Source organism: Morone saxatilis, unplaced genomic scaffold (assembly GCF_004916995.1).
Source record: "Morone saxatilis isolate NCDOM2014 unplaced genomic scaffold, NCSU_SB_2.0 Contig0, whole genome shotgun sequence".
NCBI lineage: Eukaryota > Metazoa > Chordata > Actinopteri > Moronidae > Morone > Morone saxatilis.
The window spans coordinates 10,881,260-10,891,997 of NW_023339650.1; the positions used below are offsets into that span (position 1 = coordinate 10,881,260).

Genomic DNA, 10,738 nt, shown 5'->3' on the forward strand with positions numbered 1-10,738 from the left:
ATATTTATGTGTTTCAGGTCATGTTGGAGTTTTGGCTCTGGCACCTAAAATAGGCCCATAATTCACGTGTTGAGTAATATTGTTCTCAAATAGCTGTTTTGATCTATGCTGGCTGACTCTGAAAGAAACACATTACAGGGGAAGAACAAACATTAGGAACTATTGTCATCCAGGACAGCATACAATTAGGCAATGATATACCAAACGAGTGGAACTGAATGGTGCTGCACCAAAGTGAAAGAGGTGTAGGAGCTTTGGCAGTCAGCTGATTATGTCCGATTTATCAGCAGGTAATTACTGGATAATAGAAGCATTCCAGTCACTTGCACCAGAATGGGAGGTCTTTGAAAGGAGGCTTTATGAGGTGCTTAACCCAGGGTGCTGTTTTTGTCTTCCTAAACAAACAGACATGCCTCTACTACTTAAAGAATTAAGCTCACCAATACCTCTGGCTTGGGTTCTGTTCTGAGAAAAAGTTTTGTGGGATAATTTGTGAACATAAATTATCCACAAGTTTTTTGGCAGCAGGTCTTCATGCTGGGACAAATTGCTGCTTTCTTCAACTACTAAAGATCTGCTGGTGAGTGTCTGGAAACAAATTAAGCCAACAGAGCTAAGAGCCCCCGTCTACACCCCATCTCCAATTGGCAGTCCATCTTCTGGAACGCGGGGCTCAGAGCTGGCTCCATGTGAGGTCACTTTGGACTCTCTGCCCCAGCCTTTACCCGCTGCTCTCCTCCATCTCCACCTCTCTACCCTTCCACCCCCTTATCGGGGTGCGGGAGCCCCGGAGAGGGGTCACGGGGTCAAAGTCTTTTCCTCTTTGGATCTCGGGGCTTGCTGGGAGAGGCTTGGCGAGAGAATGGCTGCATTAGAGCAGGGGTTGGGGGTCAAGATTTTAATTCTGTTAAAGAACAGCTGGTTTGAGTTTCTCCTCACGTCTCTCTCCCCTCCCTCTTCCCACAAATCCAGGGAGATGAAAAATTTGTTCAGAGGGGAACCAGTAAAATAAAAAAGGTTTACAGTCCAAAGCCCTTACCCTTACCCTGCTATAGCATTAGAGAGGAATGCAATAACGTCAGCATTTGGCCTCAGTTAGATTGACTTAAAACAAGGAAGTCCTTTCTGTGTTTTGGTGTCTTAACAGCCGGATGAAACTTAATTAAAAAGCTTAAAAAATCGGGAGGGATTTTTCGTACTTGAAACCAGAGGAATTCTCTTCCTCGAGTTTCAATTTCCATGAGAAATTATTATTTCTCACGTAACTTTAAACAGGTGACACTAACCTTTTTGGCAGTTATGCAACCAATTTAAAACCTGTAGCTTTCCAGAGAAATTCTTTAAACGACTTCATAGATATATCAAATGCGCTCGCTGTTTTTCATTCTAGATTAGGGCTGACTGAAACAAATTGAGAGTTTGACGTCACATTCATTTCAAAATCTTTTGCTCTTATCGAGGCGATAGCTCAACCTTGTTGTTGGCTAAATTGCTAGCCACCCCGTGTTTTAGCAAAAGGAATCTTCTCTCTCTGCTATGCCCCATGTGAAATGTGTTGATCTGAATGCCAAGGCAGGACTCCCTCACATTTCAAGCTGGCTGTGGAGGCAGAGTGAGGGGGGAAGGGGAGGCACTAGAGCTCTCCTATAAATGGAAAACTAATAACAGATTTTCAGTCTGCTTTCTCCTGCGCTCTTTTGCCGGCTGCCTGGCTGACTGGCCCCGGGGCTGTGTTGGTGTGTGGCGCAGCAGCAATCAGAGGTCATAATTTCATTGGCGGTTAGCATCAGGTTCAATTTTTCTAGTAGGTTACATTTACCAGAAAGTCTGGATTGTGTTACTGTGTACCGGTGGAATCAGTAGAGAGCTGTAGAATCCCTCTACCTTTCCAAGAAGAGCCAGGCACCCCCAAAGGGGAAGAGGAGTGTGCACATATGTTTAGAGATGCATACACAGACACATACACATGCACAGACCATTAGTGCCAAGGCTCTTTATACATTCAGCCACACATACACACATCCTTCTACTGTATGTATATATATCAGTACTCGCAGACATAGCTGTTCAAATGCCAACCTGGAGTGTTTAGAGTTGCTGGATTGGGACTTAATTAGTTATGTCTGTGGATGTGCATATCTTTAGACCCCTCTAGTGGTAGCAAGCCATTCTGACTGATGATGAGGTTAGTTTTTGTTTGGACAGAGCTGGTAAAGGCACAAGGGAAGAAAAATGTGGAGAACTGATTCAAAAGGATATAAAGAGAAAGTCAAGGCGAAGGGGATTAAGACTGAGGTGTCCAGCCAAAGCACAAATTCCTGAATAAATATGTTGTTTCTAGTGAAAAAATGGACCTGGAACATGTGTGGAGTGTCCTCTCCCAAGAAAGAAACCTCTCTAAATTCAAAAAGTACAGTTCTTTAAGAGTGTCATTAATCAAATAATATGTTTTGTGTATTCCAGGAATGTGACCAGGTTCATATTGACGACGTATCCTCCGATGACAACGGGCAGGATCTGAGGTACAACCCTGGTACACTTTCATTCTTGATTGAATAGTCAAAATAAACTGTGTTATTTGCTAGCATCAATGTTTGGTGCAGCCTGTGCTGACAGATACCTTCTTTGTCTTTATCTCAGTACGTATAACTTCGGCGCTGACGGTTTCCATGCAGCGGCGACCAGTGCCAACCTATGTCTGGCCACAGGCGTGCGGGGAGGCGTGGATTGGATGAGAAAACTGGCCTTCCGCTACAGACGAGTAAAAGAAATCTACACCACCTACAAAAATAACGTCGGAGGTAATCCCCAACAAGCAGCGCTGCTCTGTACAGATCCATTGAGTAGAAATGAGTTTGCAGATGTACATGCCCCCATTATGTGGGCGTTTGCGTGAGTGTCTGCGCGTGTTCACGTGTGTGTTGTAAAAGCACACATGCCACACCACTTGGTCAGGGTAAATTTTGAAAATTTCAGTGGTATTCGGAGGGCTTGTCCAACCCAAACAATGTTACCCTGCGTTTCAGGTCTGCTGGGCCCAGCCAAAAGGGAAGCCTGGTTGCAATTGCGAGCAGAAATTGAAGCCTTGACGGACTCCTGGTTAACACTGGCACTGAAAGCACTAACATTAATCCACTCAAGGTAGGACTCCAGTGAGGAAAATTGTACCCAGTCCCATACCGCACATATATAAACTCGCATGTGGTGTAAATAAGTCAACTCCATACTCCCAAGCTATTAAAGAAAACACCAACGCACCAATTTGTCTTTTAGACAGGCTTTTTCTTCTGATTTTGAAAGATAAGTGTGCTAAGAGATCTGACTTTAAAAAGGAACTGAGATTCAATCCCTCATTGCAGGACATGTTTTAAACAACTGATACATTGCAGTGTCTTTATTTTCTGCACACTGTGTTTTCTTTTGTCCTCCCTAAGAGTGATTTAGAATGATGTCATCCCTTTGCTTTCCTCCTCTGTCTCTCTGCTGCAGGTCAAACTGTGTGAATATCCTGGTGACCACCACGCAGCTCATCCCTGCCCTGGCTAAGGTGCTGCTCTACGGCTTGGGAATAGTCTTTCCTATCGAGAATATTTATAGTGCAACCAAAATAGGTAAATAGTGCGTCTGAAATGTGTGATTTGAATCCTCTTGTGTTTTCCTGCGTTATCATTCTATCACTTTGGGACATAAATGCTTGTTATTTTAGCTTGGTGAGTGTAAAAAGTCAAGACACACATGCTACCTAAGTGACGGGACAGAGGCGTGGATGGGGTGGGAGATTCAGTCATCGGAGAGGGTTGATGTTCTTCTATGAAGGAATAGGCCTAATCAGCCTGGGATTATTTTCCTGGAGCTGGGCCTGCGCTGGGCCTCCCCAGGCCTCTCCTGTTCAGTCTCTGCATATGAAACCACTTCTGCACATTTATGTCATTCCACAGCAACAGCACCCCTCCTCCTCCTCCCATCTCCCCCCACCTTTTCCTCCAGTCCTTCCTCTTCTTCAATGTTTGAAATGCTAAATAAACATCAAGCTTCACTCCCGTGCCATTTTCAGACCCGTCTGCGCAAAGTTGGAGCCGAGAGTTGCTCAGGGTTCCTGGACCGTTAAGCGCACCGGTCCTCCTAACCAGACCCTGTAGCATGCAAGAGTGATTTAGCTGATTTAAGTCCATTTGTCCCATGTTTAAGGAGGAGAAGGGCAGAATTAATGCTTTTCAGATCGAGCTCAAAGTGCTTGCACTCTGCCCTATTTTGTACGTGTGGTGTTTTTAAAGGGGCTCTTGTCACCCTATTCCTTGGAATCAATGTGATGGTGTCTAGTGTGGGTTTGAGAGTGTGTATGTGCCTGTGTATCTTTTTGCATGCATGCAACGGTCCACTAACATCCTGCTGTCAACTCCTCCACAGGGAAAGAGAGCTGCTTCGAGAGAGTAATTCAAAGGTTCGGGAGGAAAGTTGTTTACATTGTTGTTGGAGATGGTGTGGAAGAGGAGCAAGGCTCAAAAAAGGTAAGAAGTCTCTGAACAATAGATACCACATACTGCAAACACGTTGAGTCATCTGGTGAAAACATTTATCAGAAATATACGGAGCTATGCGGAAAGGTTCTGTTTGGATTACTTTCTGTGAGGTCAGGAGTTCATTATGAATGCTTACAGAGCACAAAACATACCTGCCATACCTTTCCAAAGAAAGAAATCAGCACTCCAGCTCTCAACAGTCTTACTTTACTTTCATTCGCTTATCCTCTTAAACGGCATCCGAGTACAAGAGAGAAAGTCTGTAGTGTGTAATCAGCGCTCTTCCTCCGCCATCTCAGGTTTACAAAGCAGAGGAGGGGAGAGATGGCATAATTATATATTCCTGCTCGGTGCTCTGAGCAGCGTGAATGCTGTATGTGTAATGCTAGGCAAGCCCTTTCAGGCATGTTGAAGGCACATCGTAAATAGAGCATGCATAAAGGAAACTTAAATCATTGTTGGTGAAATTAAAACATCTACTGCAATGACAAGCCTGTTAGCACGGCACAGATCAAGAAAGGCTCAAAGCCGACATCTCCCGTGCTCTCTCAGGAAACATGACGGTATGTGTTCTGACGAATCTGACATTGCCCTTTTTATGTTACCTGTTGGCTCTTGCTGCACAATTTGTTTATTCAGCGTTTCTGCCAAGTTTGGATGTAAACCAAATGCCGCATGCAAGCCACACACGGCAAACATATTCATTAGCAAATTAATCAGCGGCCCAGGAGCATATTTCACTGACAGTTTCGGTGAGCCGCGGTGTCAGGGTGAAGACGCGGAGTTTCCCTTTGAAAAGCCTCCAGCTCCCTTTTCACCTGTTTCTCAGTAAACAATGAGTAGAAGTGTGAGGACAGATGAAGAGTGATTAGGCAGCGATTAGAACGAAGTAGCAACCTTTACCCTGGATAAGAGTGTAAAGCAATAGCTCTGTATTTTGAAAAGTGAACACACCCTGGGAATATGGTCTCGAGGGATGATTGTGGAAAAAGATGCAAATATTTTTACTCAGTCTTGAGTTGTTGGAGTGTGACATTGATGGAAGGATAAGGCGTTTTTTCCCCTGTCTGAGTGGTGCGAGTCCCACGACACGCCATGCGGTAAAAGGTTTCTGTGTCAACATCAGAGAGGACGTGGAATAACACAACAATTTCACCCGTCAGGAGGCACATATCAGACGTGACACTGTGTGGAACTACAAAAGCAAATGTCTTTAAGTTCTCTCGGCCCCCATTCCTTCATCTAAAAGAAAATCCACAATCCCTGAAACAATTCTGCCTTCAGTTATTACCATTGCCTGGGAAGGACGGCAGAGATAACATCTCCAGCTTTTAAACTTTAAAGCAAAGACAATTTACAAAACAAAAAGCAAGGAGCTTTTTAAGGGTCAGTGCAGGCTCTCCTAAGCGGAACATATGCCTGGGAGAGGCCATACCTTTGATAAGGGGAGGGTAATGGGCTCCACACATTGAGGAGCTGAGGACTCTACCTGACAAGCTCCTTTCATTCTCTGCGACTCAGGTTTCTCCCTCCGTCCTCTGCTTGGGAACAACAGCTCATTTGCACTGTTCTAAACGCACACTGGCAGGCAGGAGGTTCATTCAAAAGACACTGTGGGGAGTTGGTTTCTGTTGAGGTTGAAGACAGCTACTGGATTAGTTTGGTGGTATAAAACTACACGTTGATGCAGAAGAGAAATTAGTTAGAGGAACAAATGTAGTATTTGGCTGCACAGACGTATGCACAGGGGAGCAAGAGGAGCAGCCGGCGTGTGTTATTGATATGATTGTTTTTCCTGGTGAATGGACCAGACTCACTCCATCCATTGAATGTATTAGCTTGCAGTGTAAAGAATAAAATCACGTATTACGCGTGCTAAGATTAGCTGCAAGCAATTAAATTATTTTTTAATATTGATTAATTTGTACATTTTTTGATGGTCATTAAGCCATTAAAACCACAGAAAATAGCAGAAATGCCTATTAGTTTCCCATGGTCAGGTTTATATTGCTTGTGTCTGACCAACAGTTCACAATTCAAAGATATTCAATTTACAATCATGAAAAAACGATTACAGCAAAAAAACTTTTTTTAATAAATGACTGAAAGGATTATTGACTAATTGTTTCTGCCCTAAAAATGTACAGAATTTATCATTCTTACAATGTTTTTAAACTAAGCTTTACATGTTTTTATTCCTCCCACAGCACAACATGCCCTTCTGGAGGATCTCCAGCCATTCAGACCTCATGGCCCTCCACCACGCTCTAGACCTGGAGTACTTGTAGCACTACACCACGATCGTACGCCCAGCTCTGCCTCGGCACACCCTGCAACCTTTCACCTTCACCCTCCAGCCCCGTCCCACGCTTGCCGCGGACCCTGCAGCTCAGAAAAGGCCCCCCTGCGCTGCCTGGCGTCTGTCTTCCACTACACAGGAAGAAAGGAAGAGGAGAATGGAAAAAAAAAGGCTGAGCACACGGTTAATGTGCTGACATACGGTCACACTTCGTCTTAACCCTAAACTCTTTTTTTGTGTTTTTTATTTTTTTGGAAGCGAAGGAGAGAGGTGAATTTATGGCGCTGCAGCTGCTTGCCCTGGTTACTGTGAATTGGCCGCTTTCTGAAGCTGTCAAAGTGTTTTACGGCCCCCTGTTTGTGCCGGGACTCTGTCAGGGTTCACACCTGTGAGGGGAGCAGAGCTACTGATGGCCTCGCCTGCCTCGCCTCACCTCGCCACAGAACTCGGCTACAATTAACCTAAAGGCCCACGACTACTGGTGGTGACATTTCTCCGTCCCTCTAGCTCTTCCCTTTGCTCTTCACCTCCCGTCTCTGTCTGTTCTTTATCCGTCTACCTACTTTTTAGTCTCTCCCCCATCATGGGACGGACAGACAAAGTGACTGCTCCTCTGTTAACTGTCGGCCTGGGAGTCCTGTGCTTCTTATTTATGAACGGAGACTTTGTGAGTGGCACCGTGCCACTGAGAAGGTACCTCAATGACAAAAGACTCGTGCCTTTTACAAAGTACTATTGATTTCCACCACAGCGAGAGGAAGACGTTTATGGAAGAAACAAGAAAATGGGGTTTTCTAATAATTTAAGAAAATAAACAAAAAACTTTATTTACAATGCTGAGACAATCGTGTATAGAGGAAATCTTTTTTTGTGTGTGTAAGTTTGTAATCACTGGACTATTCCTTCCTATATTCATTTAGGTACGTGCTCTTGAAAGGTGGCAATGCTTTTTCATTGAAGTAAAAAAAATAATAATAATAAAAGGCATCCCATCGCACATAAGCTTGTGCGACCGCTCAAAGTGTTGATGTGTTCAAGTTTTGTTCAGTAAACAAATATGTAGATAATGGGATTTTGTGATAAATTGTTTTGTCAAGACCAAAAGCATGGATGTCAAGTGTCAATGACCTTTCATTCGATTCTGTGATGTTTCTCGTCCTTACAGGAAACTTCAGTCACATCTTTATACAGCATAACAGGTCTCCTCTACTGCAAGTCCTTTTTAGATTCATATTTTAAAGGGAAAGAGGCATTTGTTGTTTTTGTTTTTTTAGTTATACAAAAAAGGTAGCTCACAACTTGTGTCCTTACGGCATTTCACCAGCTTGCAGCCCTGACCCCGTATATTTGGAAGCAAACTTAATCCTGATGAGGGTTTTCGGATATGGCATGGAAGTGAGCGAACTCCTGAGAGCCATTTTATGAAACAAATTTAAATAAATCTGAGATTTAAAAAAAAAAAGCAGGCTTGAATAGGTTTTATTATCTTTTATACAAGCGCTATAACAACTCTTGTACAGCAAGCGTAATTTTGTATGATGTAGTGTTTTTATTTCAACTTTGAAAATACATTCTGTGTCCCTCTTTGAAAATTGTTGAAACACGTGAAGCCCTTTTCATAATGCTTCTACATCTGTGGATGGGGCAACCATAATTAACGTTTAAAGAAAAGCCACTAACTTCGAGGGGTTTGTGAACATACAGGACATGTGCTATCGACTGTGAATTTCTTAAACAGAGACCGATTCGTTGCGTCTCTGATTTTTCCCTCCTTTGCACATGATCACTGTTGGCCTTTACATTTCAATTTGGATACCCCGCCCCGCCCCGACCGCCACCTCCCTCCAACCCCCATCTTCTCAAAACAACTTCTTCCCCCACGCTCCTGGGGTATCTACATATTGCTGCTAGATCAAGGTAATGGTAGGTAAATAGAGGAAATGTTTTATAGATTCATACAGCACGCTTTTTTTTTATTATGTTGCAATCATAAATGCAAACTGGAAATACTTTACACTACATGGGCCTCATTGTGAAACGCAAAAGATTGTTGTGTCTGCAAAATATGTGTACAGATGTTTTTGACATTATTATTTGATTGTGTTTAAATTAATAAAACTGATTTGTGAACTGTTACACGTTGCACGTTGATTTTGTTTAATCAGCTACAGTAGGTGCAAAATACAATTTAACTGACATTTAAATCCTTTTTCTCTGCGGACAAAAATTTTAAGGCCCGATTGAACTTTTTTTTAAGGCCATATTTTTTTTAAATACTTTCCACTGTGTGTTAATATTTCTGGAATAACATTACTATGTGCCCCCAGTGTCCAGAGACTGACACTGTTGTCACAGGCATCAGCCACTAATCCTACCAGGAAGCAAATAGAAACTAGAGCTGGTGCAAGTTTAGACCAAACATTACATACCCACATGCTAATCACATTCTTTAAATCTGTACAATAGCTGCTATGAAATTCTTTTTACGTGTGACTTTTAAAAATAATGCCTATATATTGTGTGGTTGCACTTCTATTAATTAGATATTTTTCATCTTATCTGAGACAATGTATAACGAGCATCCTACATTCTTGAGGCTCCTGAAGCCAAGCCAATGCTCAGCCCAATATTTGTAATACTTGTATATGTCTCCACAAGCCTCCATGCATAATTAACATATATCAAACTACTCCAAGTCATAGAACGCTGGGTTAGTTTAAATAACACATGAAAAATATTTATGAGCCTGATTTTACGAGGTGGTCACAGCTAAGACGGTCCAGCGTGTAACACTAGCCCGGACAGGGAAGAAAGTGTCCAGCCTCCAAAACCACGTTGGAGAATTAAGCATGCATGGAATTTTATTTAGAGCCGCACGGCCCTTTTAATATCCAGATCAATTATGTTTTCAGATGGAGTGGGAGTGATGGCCGGGGTGAGGCATGTACGTCTGCCAGGCTGGACAAAGCAACTCGGGCTGCTACCACCGGAATGCACCAGCACAATGACCCCTAATGTGCTTTTCCCACTTCCGAACAGCTGAAAGACTAAGTAGTGTCTGAGGTCCTGACTGACTGTCTATATACGAGAGGAGTGCTGCTCTCTCTCTGTCTCTCTCTCTCTCTCTCTCTGCAGCACAGAATAGACGTCTGTTCTCTTTGATAAGTTTTCCCGATGCTCAGGGACCTGGCAGAAAAACTCAGACACAACCAGACCAGACATTTTGTGAAAGAAAAAGTGGGTGTTGTGGCATGTCGGCCAGCCGCTCTGGCTGCTCGAAAACGGAGGGGAATAAAAAATAAGAGCTAGATTGTGTCTGTTTGGCTTGTGTCTTCTACCTGACTTACAATCCTCCACCAGAACTTTGATTTTCTGTGAGATTTATCATCCTTTGATGTGTTTGTAGATCCGGCGGCAGCTCTGTGAACATGTCATGTGCTTGCTTATGTTAGATATAGGTGTTCCTGTGCTTTAATCAGCCTTTAAAGTAACCATGTAATTCTCGAGAGGCCTGATCTTCACTGAACTCCCATCAACCCCCTTGTGGAAATAAAGGGGCCATTACCTAGCAGGTCCTCTGTTGGGCATTCCTCTCCAGGACGTCCCAGCAAAGCGCCCCCGCCCTCCATAAAACTGTACTGCAATAATAAACAACGCCATTGGTGATTTACGACCTTGCCCAGACAGTGATTTCATGCAGATTTCCATAGAGGGGGCCTCTGACGGTGCATCACAATTGAACTAATATTGTATTACATACATATCAAACTCTCCCCAAAAAACCTGATCTGCCACATCTCTTTTATGAGCAGGAAGCCTATTAATAGGCCCGTGTTCTCCTCTTGGTGGCTAGTGTGTCTCAAGTTAGGGGAATTTGTCTCTGTAGTGAGCAGATGTCCACAGATTGAGACAATAAGAG

At 43.3% G+C, this 10,738-nt stretch overlaps 1 protein-coding gene across 7 annotated transcripts in view; it reads left to right on the plus strand.

The window, feature by feature from the left end:
* Window positions 1-8,955, plus strand: part of eya1 (EYA transcriptional coactivator and phosphatase 1) — a 40,158-nt gene extending 31,203 nt beyond the window's left edge. For 6 of the 7 annotated variants that reach the window (XM_035664517.1, XM_035664595.1, XM_035664677.1 and 3 more), the window contains 6 exons: window positions 2,464-2,522; window positions 2,641-2,801; window positions 3,027-3,141; window positions 3,490-3,611; window positions 4,408-4,508; window positions 6,728-6,957. In XM_035664517.1, coding sequence (XP_035520410.1) covers window positions 2,464-2,522; window positions 2,641-2,801; window positions 3,027-3,141; window positions 3,490-3,611; window positions 4,408-4,508; window positions 6,728-6,808 — 639 coding nt within the window. In that variant the 3' untranslated portion in view covers window positions 6,809-6,957. Of the gene's footprint in view, window positions 1-2,463; window positions 2,523-2,640; window positions 2,802-3,026; window positions 3,142-3,489; window positions 3,612-4,407; window positions 4,509-6,725 lie in introns of all 7 variants that reach the window. The other variant, XM_035664430.1, reaches the window with a different exon arrangement.
* Window positions 8,956-10,738: the final 1,783 nt, after the last annotated feature.